A 22220-nucleotide genomic window follows, 5' to 3' on the forward strand; every position below is an offset into this window, starting at 1 on the left:
CTTATGAGACTGTCCGCAGGATGCCATTTTTCTTAGGTCCCAGAGCTTCTTCACTTTGATCAAAAGCCTTTCTAAGAGCAGAAAATGCCACCCCATACTTCCCATGGCCAGTGCAAGAGCCCAGGAGAGCAAAGGCTGAGGCTTAAGGATGTTAGAAGCTATCAGGACCTGGTTAGAAGAAACCAACTAACGGACGTCTCCAGAGTGGTCGTTACACTTTCTAATTGTGGCAGGCAGTTGGTGAAATCTTATTTGGGGTTACTTTTCCTCTGTAAATGGGCTTCCTTCTCTGGTTCCACGTCCCTCTTGTTGGGCCACCTGTTGCAGGAAGTCAGCCTACATCACGTCATTCCTTGTCTCAGGATTTGAGCGGGTAGGGACTGAAGGCTACTGGCCAAGCTTCTCTGAGAAGGAGACTGGGCAAGAGTCTGGGAGGGAGAGAGACTACAAGACGCAGGTGTCCCCTCACCTCTCTTGGGCTTGGGACAGGAAGGGGAAGTAATTGTAGATCCAGGAGCAAAGACATACTATATGCTGGCTTTCAATGCCAAATGGGGTGGTGGCAAAGTGCACTCCAGAGACTAGACCGAGGCGTTTCAACCTCAGCTTTGACAAAACCATAAAACCCTCCATGAAACCACAGGTTTCATCACTGTGGGCCTGGATAGAACTATCAACTGTAATAGCTGGGCGATAGAGGCCATTACACAGTTTGCAGGTTTCTACATACATGAATCCCCAAGTCTAGTGCGATTACAGGAAAGGCAGAGGACTCCAATAATTATTAGAGTCCTACCTTAAGGGAATTTCAAGGTCATAAAGAAATTTGTATTTCTTGTACACATGAGCTAATGGCTTAAATTAATGGCATAAATCTGGAGAGAGTTACAGAAAATAGCTCAGAGAAGAGGGGCCAGAGTTTTTCTTCATCTTTGTAAGTCACTAGTTTAATTTTCCAAAGAAAAGGAAAGAGAAGTGGGAAATACTCAAGGTCTGGTGGGAGGAGAGCACGTGCTGGTCACAGCTGCAGGAGTGGACACTGTGTGACCCAACCCTGCACAAGTTGCCTGCTCTGCAAAGACTTCTAGTGGGTCCCAGGCATGGAGTTAACATTCTGCATAGATGTCCAGCTATGAGACCTGATGGATATTCTTAATCATGAGTTCTAAAATCAGCACCATAAAGGATCAACTTCCACTTCCTGTGACCATGGATCCGTCTTGGATTTTGTGTGTGTGTGTGTGTGTGTGTGTGTGTGCATATACGCACACATGCACTTTTGAGTCTGTGTAAAGACAACTATTGCCTGATGTCATTGGTTTTAGAAAACTCAGATTTTGCTTTTGCAAAAATCACCCGTACCAAAAAAAAAAAAAAAAAATCCAAACTCCAGCTGATAGAACTCTAGTCTCGCACAGTACTTGGTTTTGCAAAAGGATCTAAGTAGGGGTTTTTACAATAGAATTAGGCAATGGGACCCTATAAGATCATGCAAATGTTAATCGCATCTTTTAGAACATTCTCATGCAAAAGCTTAGCACAGTGATTGCTATTGAGTGGGCGTTCAACAAATACAACTTTTCTTTCATCTTTACTACTTATTCCATTGACATATACACTAATAATGTAGGTGACATTGTGGCCATCTTCATCTTGAGTTTTAACTAGCTCATGCTTCCTCTGATAGTGCATCATAAAGCCAATAAGACAGAATTTTCTATTTCAAAAATTACAAACTATTATTAGTCCCAGGGCATATGCATAGATATATAGCCACAGAAATCCATCTGAAGCAAAATATTTTACAAATATTAAAATCTTTAATTCGATAAAGATAGTTTTTATGATGGTGCTCCAAATTCTGTATTGTCAGCATGACTGCCTTGGACCTGTTTAGGAGGTGTCAGGGTTGACTCGGGTGGCCCTAGCCACCATCTTCTGACTCATCAATGCAATGCAAAGTGAGATGGAAACTGAGATTGGGACTCTGCTCCTTAAAACTGCAGCTAGGTCCATGCTTGTCCCAGATGGGCATGGCCATGAAGAAAGGCCATCGCTCCCTCTGTAACGTCATAAATCTTTGTTACTAACCTAGCAGGTGGAAACTGGATCTCTGTGGGCGCAAATAGTTCTTTTTGATGACTATTTTCATGGGAGTTAACGTGGAGGGAGGAAAGACAGAATAAAGGCTAAAGGGAGTCCTGCTTAAGAAGATGACTTATAAAGAAGCAAGAAAGGTGAGGTGAAGAAGAAGGGACAAAGAACAAGAGAAGGAGCAGAGTAAAGGGGTGAAGATGTGGGCATGTGGAGATGAACAGAGAGGAGGAAACAGTTTAGGGGGTACTAGGGGTAAGAATGGAAAATGAAACGGGGAAGGAAAGGGAGGGGAGGAAAAAGGGGAAAGGAGAGGGGGTATAAGAAATAAGGGAGGGGAGCTATTGAAATGAAGGTGGGAGGAAAGAGTGGGAAAGGGATAGAACAGAAAGGAAAGAATGTAGGAGAAAAAGAACAGAACCAAGCAGAGGGTGCCCCTGTGAAATAATGCCAAGGAATCTCTGGGGAAGTTCTAAACTCTGTGGTCGCACTGCCAGACCAGCCGTGCCTCAGCAAGTGGGCTCTCAAGCTCCCTGGAAATGAAACCTGAACTTGAGATGGGCCAGTGAGCATGAGATTATTCAGGTTGCTGTTTAAACAGTTCGAATAACAGGACATTGCTTTTTGCCTATGATCTCTTCATGATTTACTATATTATACCCCACATGACTGTGTATTCTTGAATATGTGTATGGAGAAAGGCATGGAAGTGGTATTTCTGGGTCTTGGAGGCGTTCTCAAGGTTAATGTGACTACCTGTGATTGCCTTGGGTAATGATCTGCAAACCTAACTCTTTCCGCCTCCACTAGGATATCAGTCAGGGCTCCGCCAGGCACATGATCGCTGTTGAGGTGAGAAGGGGAGAGAGCAGAAGATGGTCTTTTGCCTTCAGCCAGCCACCTCCAGCACTTAGAAGACAATAGCCAGCGGTGAAAAATATTAAAATAGGGCTACAAAGAAAAATAAAGGGGCTGATGTATTTACTAGTGCATCCTAAAGAAGGTCTGTACCAGGGCAGGGCAGGCAGCCTCCTGTGAGCCCCACCTGCTCAGGTGCTCCTGCCCAGAGGCAGAGGACTTGGTTCTTGCTGGGGTTTCCACCTCTCTACTTCCTAATCCTGGCCGTTCATCTCAATTTCTGAAGGTGGCCTTAGCAACTCGGGGTTTTAGAGTAAGAATGCTGGGTTTCCTTTTTTCAAGGTAGGTCTGAGTAACTCCTTAAGAGGGAATGGCAGAGGCTCTGCTATAATCCCAGTTCTGAGGAGAGATCAGACAAGGGGATGTGAGGTCAGCAGTGGACTTGACCTCTGGCTGGGCACTTGGAGTTCACAGCAGTGGCTTAGGGGTAACTCAAGAGAAGTTCCTCTGTCCAGGACTGTGCATTGGCCAAATGGATGCATGGGTTTTCTCCTGGGTGGGGTGACAGATGGAATCTCACCAGCTGGTGCAAAGAGGAAGGGCAGGGGCACCACCCAGTTAGACCTGCTGGAATTAGCATGGCACAGTCCAGAACCCACAAGGAGACAGCAGGGGATCAGGCTGAAGTGCAGTGGGGTTTTTGGCAGAGGGACCAGTCAGAGGAGAAATGCTATCTTCATTTCTCCCCTGGGCTGTGGTATAACATAAAACCAGGCGGTCAGAAGTCTTGACCTTGAACCTGAGCTGTTGTGCGCTTTTCTGGAATGCAAAGATGAGAGTGTGGCAAGGTGGAATGAAAAGAGCAGCAGGGGCCTGTTGTCCCAGGAAGATGGTGCTCAGATCACAGCCCTGGCAGGCTGGGTGTGGGAGTCCTCTGCCACAGCTCACTCCTGCTGGACTCACCGTCACACTTGAGTCCTTGTCTGGCGAGTCCCCACAGCAGAGTCCCGCAGTGCTCACAGAAGGTCGGGCTCTTGTAGTTGTAGACTTTAAATCTGTGTGGCATGTCAATCTTGAATCTCTCCTTGTGAAACTGAGAGAAAGGCAGAAGGTGTGACCACACACGTGTCCCCAGGTCCCAACTGCTCGATGTCCTCACAGATGCTTTAGCATGACGAACAGTGACCATAAAGAAACCATAGGTCCCCACATGCTTTTTCACCACCATACTAGACCCTCCAGTCTGAGGTCCAGTGTTGGAGGAAGGCAGAGAGCAGGGGCTCTCCCAGGTGAGGGACGAGCTTGCCTCTGCTCTTGTTGAGACCCACAGATGACATCCAAGGCATCAGCACAGACAGGGGATCATTTCAGTAAGAGGGGGCGGAGGTTATTTATCTAAATGGATGCTAAGGAAATGCTGCTTCCGTTTACACAAAGGAACCGCCCTTCCTGTTTTAATATAAATATTGACTTTGCTTTTTCAGTCCAGAACTAGTGCTCAACTTGGGAGGATGTTACACATGCTCCTCTGGCGGAAGCATGGGCTGACAGTGTGAGGGCCTGCTGTGCATAGTGCTTTCACATCTGTTCTTCAAACCCCGGGTAGTTTATGTGGCCCCAGGGATTTGTTAGCCATTGGGGTTAACGGTGATGCTCATGATTTGTGCTTTTCTAGAAAAGCAGAAGGTGTGATGTGACGTCAAGGGAACAGGTGTGGAGTAGCAAACTGACTGAAGCACACAAAGGGAGAGAGAGATGTGAATTTGTGTCCCAGCTCTGCCACTTACAGATGACTGACTGTGGACCAACGAATCTGCTGCGCCTTAGCAGCATCATTTGTTCCTATGGGATTATTCCCTTCTGGATCTAAATTTTAGAGGAAATTCTTTCTGGAAAAATTCAGTTTGCCTGCTCTAGGCTTGCCCCTTTGCTGGAGAAAATGACACGTCAGGAAAGGTTGCCTGTCAAACTCACGGACTCTCAGTTCTGACTATAATCCTGCTTGGGTCTAATTGTCTTGCTTTCTCATCTCTAGGATGATTATTTACTTCAAGCCCACCTCTTGGCTCCTCTTCTTTCTCTCTCCACCCTCAGATTCCACTGAGGACACAAGGGGCTTAAGAGGGGGCTCCCTTGCCTACCCACTAACTCTAAAAACATCACTGGCAACCTCATTGACTCACTGGCACAACTATGTTGTCTGACTCCCTTCCTGTTCAAATTGGTGACATTTCCCTCTGTCCATCACAGACCCATCTCCACATGGGCTGGGACTCCTTTTCTTCTCTCAGGCAGACTCGCTTGCTTTGCTAGTTCATCTCTCTTCAGCTTCATTCATCTCTCCCTCACCCTGGAACACCTCCTGTGCTTGGCTGTCTCACTTCCTCTCAGCTACTGGATGGTTAACAATCTTGATAATGATAATACTACAACATGGTTGGTCTGTCAACAACTTCAGTCACCCCCAACACAGCAGGTCAGGTGAATACCTCCACAACCTCTCTGACATATCTCTAATCCAAGGCCCCAAAGATCACCACAAGACCCTTATTTTTGTCAACATCTTAACTGCATAGAAGAGCTACCCCCTTTTCTTATGGGCTCCGTAACTTCATGTACTCTGAGGGTAAGAGAAGTTCACTCGGAACCTGGGTTTGTTCTTTCTCTTTCTCTCTCTCTCTCTCTCTATTAATATCTAATTTTAAATTCCTTTGCAGTCAGTCTCTCCAGCCCTCTTCTCTCTAGTCCCTCACTAGGTAATCTCTTAGGCAGCTTTACATCCTGCCTGTGATAGTCACTCGGAAACTTAGGGAGTTGGACTCATGTAAATCCCAAGGTAATAAATCATCCATCTGATACTTCCATCTGGATGTCCACAGGAACCTCAGATGCACTGTGTACAAAATGGGAACATCAATTTCTCCTCTCAGATTGCTCCTCTGGAACTTATTCATACTGCCATTGCTCTGTATCTACACAGTTGCTCCACCTCAGGTAGAAGCCAGACCTTGGGCATCATGCCTGTATCCTCACCCACCCCTTGGGCAAATCCAGTAATTTCTATTGCCTCCATATCACCTAATACTCATCTCACTTTTTCTCCATCTCTGTGGTCACTATGCTGGTACAACCTCCCCACCTCCCTACAGTGTGACTTGGTCACCCTCCTCTGGTCTGACTTTCATATCCTAACACCTATCTCCCCTGTGCAACACAACGTGGGCTTCTAGTACAAGTCACATGACAGCCACTCACTTGTTCAGGATCCAAGAAGCCCCGCATGCTAGGTCCTACCAAATCCCCCAAGTTTGTATTCTATTTTCTCTGGACTTTGCAGTTCTAGCCATACTGATCTCATTTCAGTTTCTAGAACATGATGGATTCTTCCTCTGCAGGAGCTTTCCTCCTCTTACTGTTCACACAATGGGCTCCTGTCAGCTCTCAGTAAAGTGTTCCCTCTCTGGGGGAGTTTCCTGACCACTTAGTCCAAGTGGAATGCTTAGTTACTCTCCCTCCATGTACCTTGTTTGCTATCTCGGTAGCACTGAACAAAAATGGAAAATAGGAGAGCTGGTTTATTATTTATTTCTCCAATTTTGCAGGAAGTCTCTAATGGTATCACTGTGGCTATGCTGTCTGTCATACACAGCAAAATATTTTCCACATATGAGATACCCAATAAGCATTGAATGAAGAAGAAAAGAGTAGATGAAGGAAGTCAATGGATTTCATAAAAACAGGCTGCCTCACTTTCTAACTCAGGTTTTCTTCTCCATGAGATAAATATCTAACTTGTCTTCAGATCATACAGCCAAGTTTATTTTGAGAGAAATATTTACTTCTCATCATAAAACTATCCTTCTCTTACCATCTCTTTCTAACCATATGCCTATATTTTACAACCATTTGTCTTTATTTAATCCTTAACTGTCACTTCTAGCTATAGATGTCACCAGGATTGTTTTTGTACAATTAAAACTATGCCTTGGAGGCACTTTTTATTAAGTTTTTTTTCCTGGAAATTAAAATTCTTATTGTGTTTCTCCTATTCTTTCCTAGTTTTGGTAACTCAATAAAAATCATTGCTGAAGAGGAAAACGTTTTAGAGAGATTGATGTTCATTGCTAAACTTAAGGAGTCAAGTTCAGGAATTATCAAAAAGAATTATCAGGCTGTAAAATTTAATGTCAGGATAAAATCATGACAAGTCAGACGTACATACCATGGTTTCTCGGCTATTGATGGCTGATCCTGTGCACTTAGCTATGACTTTATCGATACACTTCTTGTGAATTGCTGCATTACATTCTGAAAATAAATAATAGCAGCATAAGATTTTCAAAAGTCAAGGAGCAACTCAATAAAATGAACAGCCATAGTACAACAAAAATCCTTCTTACTTACGTCGACACTGGTAGCCCTGTTTGTTCAGACCCCTGTAATAAAGCACACGACTGACTTATTTATATGTTCTCATCAATATCAGCATCAAAAAGATTTCAGAGGTGAATGAGAGTACATGGCTTCCTAAGGTCACAGAGCACTTTTTCTGATTAGTAGTCCTGGTGAAACATTTGCAAAGAGTGATTTTTTAAAATTTTAAGCTGCTTTGCTAAAAGTTTGATTATTAAATAAAAGAGGAGCTGGTGATTTCCTTTTCATTTTTGTATCTTCCAAGCAAATATGGAGATTACCATGCTTGACCAAAATGCATCCCAGGATCCTAGTAGCAAATTTCCATGTCTTACACTTAAAATCATTACTTCACCTTACTTATTGTCTCACTCATCCATTGTTTTTGTTCATATGTAGATGAACAAAGACATCTGTAACACATTTTATTTTCTCTTTTGAGTATCTGAGAATATAGGCAACTAACAAAACTTGACATTAAGATTGACTCCTGAATAACACTCGTTATTAGAAAGGAAGTTCAAGTAATCAGAGAAAAACAGGCTAAATAAAATCTACCCAAATCTGTTTGACCTTTGGGTACTCGGGTGAAGTGGGACTTGTGCATAAACAGATTCTGCAGTAGCCCAAAGGGAAGAGCATCTCTTAATAGGCACAGATGCTAGAAACACAAAGAGGAGTCAAGTCTCCACTCTACCGGAGCCTTTCCCATGTGGTTACTGAGGCTTAAGCTGCTCTCCGAGGCTGTTAAGACACCCAAGAGCCTCATAAGCAGTTAAAGCATTGGTTGCCATGGAAAAGGGTGCCTGTTGCAGATAGCACCAGCGGCATCAGGCTGCTGAAGTGGCAGAAGGTTTGTCAAGCTGGAAAACTGCTCACAACAAAGATACCCCCCTCTTCTGTTCTTTCCCTCTTTCCCCCAGCAGCCTCCCGTTCAGTTAGAAACCAAGGTCCTGTGGGACCTCTGCCTGAGTGGCCCTCGCTCTGCAGGTGCCACTCGATGGAAGTCTCATGATGATGCACACCCTTGAACCCTTCTGGGTGTAGGTGAGGCCTCTGGTGGCTTTCTCCCGCTTATGCCCCTACTGCAAAGCAGGTACGACATGCCTGGCAGATTCGGAGGATGCAACAATAGACAAAGCTTGGAATAAAATGCTGGGTGACTATACCAGACAAATTCGTGGCAGACAGAGCAAAACGTGGGTTGTGGGAAAAAGGTGGCAGTGAACTCGTGGCACTTGACATGGTGGACTTTGGCCTGCTTGATGGCTCCTCGGCGGTGATGCAGAGCAAAGAAGCCTTCAGCCTCGAATTCACTCATGTCTTTTGTGTCTGTAGAGAGAGAACAGGGGACAAAGTGAGATTCTGCTATATGAATGGCACAGCTAGGTGGGGAGGGGGGAATTGGGTGAGGAACAGCAATGGTCAAGCATGGAACACCTGTACTAATCAAATCCCAGGCACCTATTAAAGTAGGTAAAATGCTAGGCTTCATTCCTTCTTTCTGTAATACAGAAACATCACCCGGTGTTGTAATACAGAAACCTGGTGTAATACAGAAACATCATCCGGAGGATTACGGTGAAGTTGGAATGTTGGCTCTGTCCTTCACTGCTTTGTGGATTGTGTTGAGCTACCTCTTTCCTTTTTTAGAACCAGAAATCCTGAATTTTCCAGTCTGTCTATAATCCTGGAGAACAATGTGATGAATGACAGAACTTGAGAGCAGCATTTCTGAGGGACCAAGATACTTCGCACCTGGTTGTTTATAGACAAGGTGCTATGCTATGAATATTATTTGTCCCCTGAAACTCATGCATTAGTGCGGCAATATTCAGAGGTGAAATGATTAGATTTTAAGAGTTGGAACCTAATCAGTGGATTAAACCATTTGATGGATTAATAATTTGAATGGACTAGGCAGGCAGGGAGTGGCTGGAGGAGGTATGTCACTGGGAATGCCCTTGGACTAGATCTTGTCCTTGGCTCTGCACACTCTTGGCTGTCTCTCTCTCTCTGCTTACTGGCTGTCATGAGTTGATCAGCTTTCTTCTACCACACCCTTCTGCCATGATGTTGTGCCTCACTTTGGGCCCAGAGCTATGGAATCGACCAACCATGGACTGAACCTTTTGAAACTTTGAACCCAAATATACTATTCTTTCCCTAAGTTGTTCTTGCCATGTATTTTGGTATTTGTCAGAGACTGATAGATAGCTGACAAATACACGAGATTACAATAGACGGAAGGGAGCTGTCCAGCCTTTGTGTGAGACAAAATAACTTTGGGAGGTTGTTTATGTTCTGGTTCCTAATGGCCGCTGTAATCAGAGAAACTAGTTGTGTCTATAGTGATCTCAGTGGAAAAGGCCAGAAAATTAATAAGTGACTTCACTTTTTTAATGTTTAGGTAATCCTGTGTATTAGCTAGTTATTTACATCAAACCATCAAATTCACATGTATGCAGTTCATCCTGGGCTTGTGGATATTGGTGAAGTTGCTTTGGGTAGTCACTGTCCTTAGTGTCCCTTTCCAGGTGACATCTTCCCAAAGGCTGAAGCACTCTAAGATGGTAGAATTCTGGGAATACCCAGGATGTCCCTGAAGCTGAAGCTCAGGACACCAAAGGACACAAAATGGTATAGCACTGATGGTTAAAGAGCACAAGGAATACTCCAGGCAGCGAGAGAGAATGACAGGGCGAACAGTAAAGAAAAATCAAAATCATACCATCACTAAAATAAGGATCTTAAATTTAATGATTACAATGCCTAGAATCATAATTTCATAATAGCTTGAGGATTCTTGGATCACTTACTCTATTTATTCTATTTGTAATATGTATACAAATTGAAATTCAGGGAGACAAAGGGGTTCATTGTATTTCAAAGTATACAGAGTTAACAATATGGAAACCAAAGTACTTCCATTCTGGCTCAGCAGTGACAGAGCTCTGACAAATGTCCCTGCCAAGGACATTTTCCTGTTCTAGTGGCGTTTGGGCCAAAACCACTCTTGGTAGACAAAGGAGAGCTGTGCAGGTGGAGGCCTCTTCCCAGGAATCCAGCCAAGTCTCAAAAACATCTTAGGACTCACATCTTCCCTACAGTGGTTCACAGGTCTGTTTTATGGCAACCCCCAACTCCTAGGCAGAGGGAATTCTAGATGATCCTCCAAACAGTTCTGCAGATGGGCTACAATACTTTGCTTAATACTTTAAGGTCAGGTAATTCGGGCTATTTTATTTGGAACTAGGATGAGAATGAGTGAGGCTTGGTGAATGAGAGATTAAAATAAGGGTCACTGAGTTCAAATAGAGAAAAAAGTGATTCTAGCACAAATTAAAAAAAAAAAAAAAAGAGAGATTTTCAAAAAGCAAGACTGGAGCGGCCCACGTATGGAGGCATTATCTTAAATGTTTGAGTTCCTCACCCCCAACTCGCTTACCTTCTCTTTCTGTAACCCTACTTTCACCTGTTGTATTGACATTTCCCCAGTCTAGCTACTTCAAGAAATAACTTCAACATCTTCCCCCTTCATTCAACTTTCATTTTAAAATGATCGTCAAGCAACGCAATGCAATTCTGTACCTGTAATAGGTGTTGCCTTCATCCACACTGCCATGAAATCTTGCTGCTACCTTAGGTTCTTTTAGACTCTTTTATTTTGTGTCTACAGACTAGAGTCTTACACTTCTAGAGTCTTACACTTCTAGACTAGAGTCTTACACTTCTCCATGGCATGAAGAAAATTTTATAGACCTTAAAAATATTTAATTCCTTAAAAAAAGAGAAAGAAAGCTCTTCCCATTGAGCATGGTTCAAGTCTGTGGGCTGATCCCTCAAGCCCACCAACCTCACTGCCAACTCTTTCTGCTGATTTTGGAAGGGCCAACTGGTCTACCCAGGCTGGCTCTTGGCACTCCCTACCCATGTCATATTTTGCTCAAGTCTTCATTTTTTTCCTCATAAAGTCTTTCATTCTTTTGAAAATCTCAATTCTGCCTCTCCTTCATCCTATGTAACTCTCTGGAATGTAGGCAACCCATACTGATCTCTTGGTTAATCTGTACTTACACGATTTGGGATATAATCATTGAATTATTTAATCTCCACCATCTTTCCAATCTGGCTTTACATTCCCTGAGTGTAAGATCTTAGGTTTTACTTTTCTGGATTCTTCAGAAAACCATTTCCTTATTATTAAATATTTTTTTGTGGTACTGGGGACTGGACCCAGGGACTAGCTCATGTTTGCAAGCCCACTACCTCTGAGCTACATCCCAGTCCAGAAAATAATTTCTTAAGCATAATAATAAACATTCTTAAGAGAGAATGACATCCTATATCTTTTATCTTATCATCAACAGGGGTTATCTAGTTAGTAATTCCATAAAATTGGTTGTTAAAAATTAGATTTTTCTGATAAAAATCTGAAGATAATGTCTCAATTTGAGTTTAGATATTAAAAAGGCAAATGTTATCCAGTCTTATTCTTAAAAAAATATTCCTGGGTTTGTGTGATTATTGTACATAAAATATTATTGTTTGTGACCCACCTGAATTTGCTTCTTTCATTTTAATAGAACATTGAAGTTCCATAATAACAGGAGGAATGGTCATGCAATTGCTTTTCCAAGCAGGAATCTGTAAATCATTTACCAAAATTACTTTCAGTCCAATGGAGGACTTTTTTCTACTTTGCATTGGGTCCTGTTTTGAACTAATGGGAAGCATAGACTTTCTTTTATTGAAGGAATTAAATGCTATTGGTATTTATTCCTGTACTTCCACTTTTTATGGAAATAGTCATTCAGGTACCCCATAGCCACTCTATCTCCTTTAGCCAACTCAAAAACAGTGTAATTACATTCGCTCTTTATCTGCAGAGTCCAACTGCGGGGACGGGGGCGGGATTCACAGTACAATTTTTCCTCCTCAGTAAATTTTTAATTTCTTTTTTTAAAAAAAACCTTATTGTAGAAAATTTCAAATTATACACAACAACTTCTATAATCAGTTTTCAATTCTCCATCTTCAACAGTGATCATTTCAGGGCCACTCTCTTTTAACAGATCCCTGTCCCTCTCTCTACCCTTTGATAATGGGTTATTTTATAGTAAATCTACGGCATTTCAGCATATAATTATGAAAGAGTGAGATTTCTTTAAAATAACCTGGAATAACCATAATATCATATCACACTTCAAAAAATTAACAGTCATGCCTCAATATCATGGAATACCCCATGGATATTCGGTTTACCCTGAGGGTCTTGTAATAGTGTTCTCTCCAATGTATTCATTTGAATCTGGACATATAAAGAATTATATGTGTTAGGCAAAGGCACTAAAATCTTTGTATTAAAACTTACTTCTTTTTTACAATTTTTATTTGTTCTAATTAGTTGTACATGACAGAAGAATGCATGTATACAGTTTGATAAGCCATACATAAATGGAGTGTAATTTCTCATTTTTCTGATTATACATATTATAGGATCACTTACTTCTTAATGGTACAGGTTGAGAATCTCTAATCCAAAAATATAAAATCCCAAATGCTCCAAAATCTGAGCACTGATAAGATGCAACAAAGTGGAAAATTCCACTCTATGAAACTGTTTCATGCACAAAATTATTAAAAAGGTTGTATAAAATAACCTTCAGGCTATGGGTTATAAGGTGTATATATGAAGCAACAAGAATTTCATGTTTAAATTTGTGTTTCTATCCTTGAGATACGTCACTATAGATATGAAAATATCTCAAAATCCATAATAATCCCAAACCCGAAACACTCTGGATAAGGAATATTCAATCTGTAGTTAAGACTGATTGACAAAAATATAAAATCAGTTTATCCTGAGTTCCCAGTTCATTCCAAGGTTTGAGATTTTAGGAAGAAGAGCATTTGATTAATGTAAACAGCACAGACAGGTTGTCACCGGTACCAAGCACATTGTGCCTGTATGTTTAACCTCTGTGATCAAAGACCATGTGTGACATGGAACTGAAACTCTTTTGCAATGCATTCTTTTTCTTTTTTTACCCTTCCTTGTTCCTAAAAGAATGTGAGGTGACTAACTTTAAGCATTAGCATTTTGCCACTAGTTTTATGGAAAATGTTATTGGTTTCTTATTTCGTATTCTACTGTGATAGCTTTTTATAGAACACTATTATATAGAGACATTATATACACCCATAGCAACGCATAAACAAAGACCTTTATATTTACATTAAATTCCTAAACTTAAATAAAGACAGATTCTAAAAGCACCAGGCATATGAATTCACGCAATTTAAAAATGCTGTAAATGTTTTATATTCATATGATACTTAGTTTTGTATTTATTCTATGTTTAACTGGTCCAGAGAGTTGTTTTCAGTTCATGCCTGAGCACCACTGGAAATTTTAATAAAATTCTTTGTGCTTCCTTTTACTCCTACTTCTTTTCTATGATCATTGCAAAAGTAAAATAAATTGTACTTGAAGAGAAGGCCATGCCCTCCTCACCCCCAAACAGGAAGAAGAAATGTCAACTTGCCACTCATTTCCAGAAAGTATCTTGCATTCATTAGCATTCGTCCTTGTGGTTTCAGCTCTAACTGGTTGAGAGAAGGAGAGAAACATCAGTCAGAATGTGAAGCCAGCCCCGAGCTCAATGACATCATAACTGGCTACTTAAGTGATGGCAGGAGATTTCCAATATAGAAACGACCATGGTTCTTTCTCACATGACTCCTTCTCTTTATCATCAGAAGAGTGACAGCCCTTGACTTATCTTTACACCTACCTTCAGAAATTCATTACTTATTAGACATCATTACTCATTAGAGATAGAAATTTACAGAAAGAAGAAACAAAATTCTGAAACAGATTCTGTTTGGTTTTCTCGCCTTGTGATGTTGCTTATCTGAAGAACTGCAGGAGGGCAGACCTTAATCGTGACAAAGGCACCTCAGACACCAGTTCTAGCTCTCTGGGGGGACGCAAAGCAGGTCTTTTGGGGGAAGGATAAATCCTAAAGACCCTCTTCCCTTCCATGTGGGATGCACATCTAGGTTAATCAGTGCATTCAATGGCAGTAACTGTCCTCTTTCACAGAGGAAAAACTGCTCCTTGGAAAAATCCTGCACTCTGTAGTAAAGGAAAATTTAATTAGATTGTTTTGGGAAGGGATTATAATATATTTTATATATATATATATATAATTATATATTTTATATATATATTTATATATATTATATTTTATATATATATACTCCTTTAGTACAGAATCAAGTATTACGTAGTGGATACAGGTATAATACTGGATATGTACATATATGTATATTTTAAACTGGATCTATATATATTTCATAATATATGTGTAATATATGTATATAATATAATGATCTTTTCCCATGCCAATCTAATTAAAACAAGTTATATATTACATGAAGATATAATATATGCATATATACACATGTCAATCTAATGAATGTATACAATGTATGCAATATATATATATATACACACATCATTTTACGGGATGATATAGGATCTCATGTAATGTGGCATATATAGGAGGAAAAAAGGGACAAATCTAACAACATAAGCACTATTACTAATATATTAAACCATCATAACTATGCCACTAGTAGACTACTAAAAAGAGTAAGAAAGAAGGTGAATCACAGGTTGTTATTGCTCATCACATCCATGGGTTAACTAGAATAAATGAGAAATAGCAAGAAATGTCCTTTTGAACCTAGGGTCAAATTTGAATCTTGGCTAAATAATTTCTGGGCTTCATGACCTTGTGTAAGTCACTATGCCTTAAAGATCTCAGGAAAATGGACATAATGACAATACCTGTCACAGCATCACTACTCTTAGAGTTTTAAGATAAAATAAAGCTCACACTATTTGATTATAAATTCTCATGCGAGCTTAAACAGATTAACGGAGAAAGAGGTGCTTTGGGCATCAAGTAGAGACATCATTGCTCTCTGGTTGTGAGATAAGAAATTAAGTGGGAAAGAAGCAAGGAATGAGGAGACCACCCAAAGGAAAGAGGTAAGAGTCGGGATGAGGTGGCCACAACACTATCAACATTCAGGGAGAAGCGGCGATGGCGGAAGTCCAGCCAGGCTGCTACTGGAAAAACAGTCCCTACAGAACGCCATATTTTATCACATCTCGGGGAGGGAACTGGAAGTGACCGTGCACAGGGCTGCAGCCTTGGGAAAGCAGAAGGCAACTGTCAGTGTGCTTTTAGAAACATGATAGCATCTAGGGAGATGAAGGACAAATGTGAGAAAACTGTTTTTCAGTAGAGAAATTAATAAGAAAGCAGATTACAAGAGAAACAAGGAAAAATGTTAAGTTTAAAACAATCGGTTGGTCCTCAAAATAAGAGTAGACTAAGAAATAACCCTGAAAAAAAAAAGTTTAAAAATGCAAAAGGTTTGCAAGTTGATTAAATGAGGACCTAAATGCCACCACGTGCTTGTGTTCAATGGTTCCAGACTGTAAGGAAAGCGAAACATCTGATAAGAGGAAAATCAGCAAAAACCTCGGCCCAAAAATCAAATGCAACTTCAAGACAAATAGAAAGGCAAACCTTATGTAAGCGAAGTCTAATGAATAAAAGGGGGAAAGAAAACCCCTCTTTATCCTTCCGTTCATTGATAAGGAGTCTGGATTAGAAAGTCATTTTAAAAATTCGGAAGGTGACAATTCTTACCTTTAAAAATAATTAGGCAGCAAGTAGAAAATAAATGGGAAGGAGGTCTGGGGGAGGGTTTTGTAGCTTCTCTCTTCTTTCTCTTGGTCAAGTCAAGGTTCTTGTGCTTCAGGTTCAGCTAGAGACCCACCTCTCACTTACCTGGTTTGTGTAAACTCCTTAACACAAGGACAAACACCTGTGACATTGTCCAGTTCTAAATTTAACCTTTTCCTGCTTGCGTAAGTGAGTACCCCAGAGTGCTCTTGGTTCCTTAATCCCTTTCTCCAAGCGGAATGAGCAATGCTCAACAGATACTGCTGAACTACATTACCTAGATATACCTAAGCATGGGGGCCTTGAAAGAAAATCTTGGCATATATTTGATTACTTTAATGACACAAGCACAGATTGTATACTTTCCTTAAATGCAGGGTGCCATCCATGGCCAGCAAATAAAACCAGGCTGGGTGGAGCTATCAGACGTGGAAATCTGGCTCTCAGGAACTGTTAGTCACGAGAGATTGTTCCAGACTGCTGGAGAGTGTGGTTTCCATGCAGTGGTTCACTGAGGGAATTTGCAGGCCCTGCTGGGATGACCCACTAGAGCAAAATGACTTGTTTAACTCCACCCCGTCCTGTTTCTGGGTGAAGAAGCTCCTCCTGGTCCCCCTTGATCTGTACCGCTATAAATAAAGAGAGCGCAGGCTCCTCCATTTTGTTAGAGTCAGACCCTTTTGTGGGGCTCAACCCCTAGCCCTCTGATTCAAGAGATAATTGTCTCCTGTGGTTTTTTCTGTTAAATAAATTTCTTAGGGATTAATTTATAGCCAGCCCATCCCTTGGACAGGAACCCTTTCCCTCGCTCACGCAAGACATGCAGCGAGACTTAAAAGTACTATTTTTTTGGTTTGTTTGAGATCAAAACTACAGAACTGATACAAAAATACAGTGTTAGGTTTGTATCATTCCCATTTGAAACCTGTGACCTGAAACTCTTTTGGGTGAGTTTCTAAAATCTGAGTAATAGACAACAAGAAGCAGAAAAGCAAGATTCTCTTCTTTGGTACAAATGATGAAAAAAAATTGAAAACATTTTCTGGGTTTCAGACCATGCAAAAGCAGTTTTTAATGATATATTTTATTTCATTTTGTGCTCCAGAAATTTTCATTAGAAATTTTTATGCATTAGGTTTTTTTGTGCTTTCCTATTTTACTTTTCCCTTTAACAATTCTAAACATTTCCTGGGCTGTTATAACCTAGGTTTTCAAAAACTCTGTGTGCTGATATGAATTGTGTATGAGGTACTTCTTTGTACAAAATAAACTAAACGACTGCATGGTTTACAGGGATCTGCAAAATGTTGGATAGAGAAGACCAAACACTTTGTTCTATTTTCTCCTATTGAGATATCTTGACAAGCAACAGTTAGGTTGCCCAATTAAGGGGAATTTGTGATATTTGCCCTAACAGTTACAAATCAATAACTGTTTTTCATAGCCTAGGCAACCTTACACAAAGATTTGAATATATCACTATGTTCTGTAGTCCATCATGAATTATCACCAATGAGCTAGTGGTAGAGAATCTATTTACCTAAGACCAGTGTAATCCTACTTTTGAGATGACAGAGAAATTTTGAGTTAGTCATCAGCTAACATCATGAGTGTACACTTTAAATAAAGTTCACTGCTCTGACATTTACCCAAATTTCTGTCTTCCCGTTGTTCTTCCTGCATCTCTCGGCCAGCGAGTACAACTCTACGGTGGTTTCAGAAATAAGGTCCACATTTTTGCCTTTTACAATGATCTGCATCACTCTTCCCTTGTTGATGTGTGCATCAAAAGTGCTGTCCCAGGGTGGGTACATGGTTGGTTTTTTCTGGATGTACATCTGCCCATTTTCTAAGGAGGGAAAAAGAGAAAGATGTTCTCATTGTTCCTTTGAACAGCTTTGGAGAAAAATTCAAGTCCACAGTGACATCCTTCCCTCTGTGATTCTGTTGTGAAGGCAAAAATATCACACCATCAGAGACAGTACAGGACAGAATGAGACAGTTCCAGGATAGATGATTTAAGCAAAAACCCTCTGATTATGCCCTAGTCTGGAAATGTTCCTTTCAGCAATTTGTTGCTTCACTTTGTGAGTGAAAATCTGAGAAAATAAACATTCAAAAAAATTGAATGCCTTTTGAGACCCTCCTTTGTTAACCTATAAAGATTTCAACCTATGATTGATTAATGTGTCTGACTTCCGGTAAAAAGTAGTCAATACAAATTGCTGTGTCCATCTGAAAGACACAGTGCCATAATATAAGTTTATAATGAGTGCTCCTTGGAAAGTATATTTAAAAATTTCCGTTTGACACAAATGCACTAAGAGACAATAGCCCTGAAGACCTAATGAGACATTATTTCCTTCTCTGATTCTTTTGTTTTGTTTTGTTTTTATTTTTGGTACCAGTGATTGAACCCAGGGGTACTTAACCACTGAACCATATCCCTAGTCTTTTTTTTTTAATTTAGAGACAGGGTCTCGCTAAATTGCTTAGGGTCTTTCTAAGTCGCTGAGGCTGGCTTTGAACTTGTGATCTACCTGCCTAGCCTCCTGAGCCACAGGGATTACAGGTGTGCACCACTAGGCCCAGCACCTTCTCTAATTCTTGAATGAAGGTGCATTTTTCATTCACTAGGCACCCTAAGTAAAACCTGACAGGCACCCCAGTGAGGTGGTGGACTTGATCCATGGAACTTGCAAAGCAGACTGTGGATGTATACGTGAGGAAGGTGGAAGGGGAGAGTCCTGGTCATGGTTAGGAGCAGGAGCCACCGCCCAGATCATTCCTTTCCAGAAAACTTCCCCAGAAGCCATTTTGTTATAGCTCTCATCCACAGTGGATTTTCTCTAATATTTACTCCTTAACCATTTTCTTTTCTTTTTTTTTTTTTAACAGTGGAATCATTCATCATTTTATTATTTTCTTATACTTCTTTTATTAAACATACATATAAATACGCTTATAAGCATGTAAAAGCAGAAACAATTTCTGCTTGGAAAAAAGTAAAGAAAATTAAGATAGGATTTGGTTTATCTTCTCCTCATTGATGCTCTGTTGTTTCTTCCAAATATGCAGTGTGGTTTTTGAAACCAATACAAAAAATGTAGGCTGAGAAATCCTATAGATTCGGGTTCAATTTTTAGCTATGCTATCAATGACATAAATTTGGATGAGTTTTCAAACTTCTTGAGTCTCAGTACTCTAAGTAAACTCTAAATACATATGACTTCTCTACTGGTATTTATGAAGAATAAATTACCTAAATTTAGCACTGCAACAGTTGTAATAGTCAAGAACTTAGAAACCATGAAAGACCAGTTGCCTGGAATGCCTAAACAGCATTACTGTTGAAGGACGTTTTCTCCAGAAAGTCACATTTCAAGGATTGGAAGAGGTACATTGTTCTTCAATTATTCTGTCTTCAAGTTTACAAATTCTTTCTTCTGCTTTATTGGTTCTGCTGCTGATATGCTCTATTGTGTTTTTATTTTCAACATTGTATTTTTCAGATCTAGAATTTGATGTGTAGACATTAACACACTACAGGAATTGAGATCAATTAGGGAAACATCCCATTATCAAATAGACAAAATAAGATTCCAGTGACTAACGCCAAAGATATGCACATGTGTGTACTATCTGATAAGGGATGCAATATAGTTTTTTTTTTCCCCGTTTCTATTTTTTGGTAGTACTAGAGAATAAAAACAGGGTCTTGCACATGCTTGAAATGTACTCTACTACTGAGCTATATCCCAGCCCTAAAACAGATATTTTTTTAAAAACTCAATGAACTTTAAGACAATACAGAGAAATAATTCAATAAAATGAGGGAAACAGTTAAGTGACCAGAATCGGATTTTTTTTTAAAAGAAAGGTGAAGGAAATATGCAAATCCTAGAGCTAAATAATACAATGAAGAAAGTGAAAAATGCAAAATAGAGCATCAATAGCAATATTGATAAAGCCAAGGAGAGAATCTGTAAGCCTAAAGATAGGTTATTTGAAAATATAGTCAGAGAACAAAGAATAGAAAAATTAGTAAACAAAGCCTACAGAATACATTGGAGAGCATCAGAAGAACAAATGTATGAGTTACTGGTGTTTGGGATTGGGGAATAGAGAAAGATAAAGAGGTCAAAAGCACATTTAAAGAATTAATGGGAGGACCGGGCATGGTGGCATACACCTGTAATCCCAGTAGCTTGGGAGTCTGAGGCAGGAGGATCATGAATTCAAAGTCAGCCTCAACAAAAGTGAGGTGCTAAGCAACTCAGTGAGATCTTGTGTCTAAATAAAATCCAAGATAGGGCTGGGGACTATTTTGACTCTGTGGTTGAGTGCTCCTGAGTTCAATCCCCAGTACTCCCACCCCGTGACTCTATTTTTGTCCCAAGTCTCTCAATGCCTCCCCTTCTTGAGTCCTGGGTTCTGGAGCGACTGGAGATGCAGTCACCCTCTAGGCCGCCATCTTGGATCGCCCCGTGGAAAGACCCTTAACCATTTTCAAAGCAGAAAACTGTAGCTGTATTTGAATGTTAGTTTCTTGTGATAATAAACACATTAAGTGGCAGATTTAGCAATTCAGAGATATTGATAAAGCGAAAGGATAAACTCTGCAGGATCATGAAGCAGATTTAATTCCTGATGACCTCTTTTCTGCAACACACAAGGCTAAACAGAACAGGCATTTAGCATTTGTTAAATTAATATTTATTTTTGAGAGCATACTAGGAGTAGAATAAGCTGAAACTTCAAATTTTAGGTAAACTTGGCTAGTAGAGGTATAAACCATGACACTGCTAAAGAAGGAATAGGAAGGGAAGATTTTTATGACTTGGTTAAAAAAAATTAACTGTTGGTTGGGCTGTTTAGAAACCAACAGTGATATTAATGATCACAGCAGCAATTTACTTCCACAGATTTGCAGCTTCCCCATCAAAGAATTCTTTCAACTGTAATCATTCTCCATGCAAAGAGAAAGGGCAAAAATCCCCAAGGCAAGCCATTTTTTAAAATGTGTTCATTTACTGGTTTTGTGATGTCCTACAAAGAGGACCAGAACCAGGATCCTGCCTATGCAAAGTAAGTGTTACCATTTTCGGAGACTCGTTGCATGGTGGATTGTTTGTCCCTCTTCCATTGACTCATCTCAGAAATGCAGGCTCACACCCCAAAGATTGGAATGTGTTTAAATTCTATGGGAGTAATACTTTAATAACATTCACAGCAATTTCTCTTCAAAACACAGCCAAAATCCAAACCAAAAATCCCCAAACTTTTCCAGACTCCACAGGCTAATCTTTGGGGGGGGGGACAACTGTGTTCTTATTTTTCTGACAAGGTCTTTTGATCCACAAGGTTGATTAGACCAAGTTCAAAGGCAAAGCCAAAAGAAGGAGGGGGAAATAATTCAGCTTCCAGGAGGCAAATGTCAGTGAGACCTGAGATTGTAAAGAGAACTGGATCTCGGAGACCCATTAAGTCAAAAGAGCCTTTGAAAAACTCAGGCATTTTACACTTCAAAGATGACTGTGACATTTGAAAGGTTTTAGGTTGGGAACAAGTGGCATTCTCTCTTTTAACTAAACAGGAGAGAACTCTGGGCATCAGGGAAAGCAGGATGATTCAGACCATCTCTGCAGCTTTGATGTACTCAGAGTGGCTGGAGGGATGAAATGAGCCAGACAGGGGAGTGCCTTTGGTGGGGGTGAGGAGACAGCATGGTCAGATTTGGAGCTCCAGAATTCTGAGCTAGGAGCATCCAAGTGCAGGTGCTCAACATCTGCGCAGGTTGCCCTTGCACCTGCAGATGCTACCCCAAACACACCTTTTTAGAATGATGTTACTTAAAATAACACACGTCTCTCTGTCCCCTTCCCTCTCTCTCCTCTTGACCCTGCTTTATTTTCTTCAGAGCACTTATCATTATTTGCCATATTATATTTTTGTTTCTTGTCTGTCTTCTGTTGTTAACTGCAAACCTGCGTGCTCTTCTCTTCCAAGTCTGTATATTGGGAAACAGGAGAAGGTAGTGGGGCAGAAAGGTCTTGGGATATAAACTTCTTTCTATCTTTCCTTTAT

The 22220-nt window shown here is 40.5% G+C and overlaps 1 protein-coding gene across 3 annotated transcripts in view; it reads right to left on the minus strand.

Annotated features, from left to right (window-relative positions):
- Positions 1-22220, minus strand: part of Prkcq (protein kinase C theta) — a 117099-nt gene that overhangs the window by 48869 nt on the left and 46010 nt on the right. For 2 of the 3 annotated variants that reach the window (XM_047521537.1, XM_047521538.1), the window contains exons 3-8: positions 17783-17982; positions 13914-13974; positions 8535-8697; positions 7357-7388; positions 7175-7260; positions 3916-4045 (exon numbers count right to left, since the gene is read on the minus strand). In XM_047521537.1, the coding sequence (XP_047377493.1) occupies positions 3916-4045; positions 7175-7260; positions 7357-7388; positions 8535-8697; positions 13914-13974; positions 17783-17982 (672 nt within the window). Of the gene's footprint in view, positions 1-3915; positions 4046-7174; positions 7261-7356; positions 7389-8534; positions 8698-13882; positions 13975-17782; positions 17983-22220 lie in introns of those variants that run through there. The other variant, XM_047521539.1, reaches the window with a different exon arrangement.

Source organism: Sciurus carolinensis, chromosome 12 (genome assembly GCF_902686445.1).
Source record: "Sciurus carolinensis chromosome 12, mSciCar1.2, whole genome shotgun sequence".
NCBI classification, from domain to species: domain Eukaryota; kingdom Metazoa; phylum Chordata; class Mammalia; order Rodentia; family Sciuridae; genus Sciurus; species Sciurus carolinensis.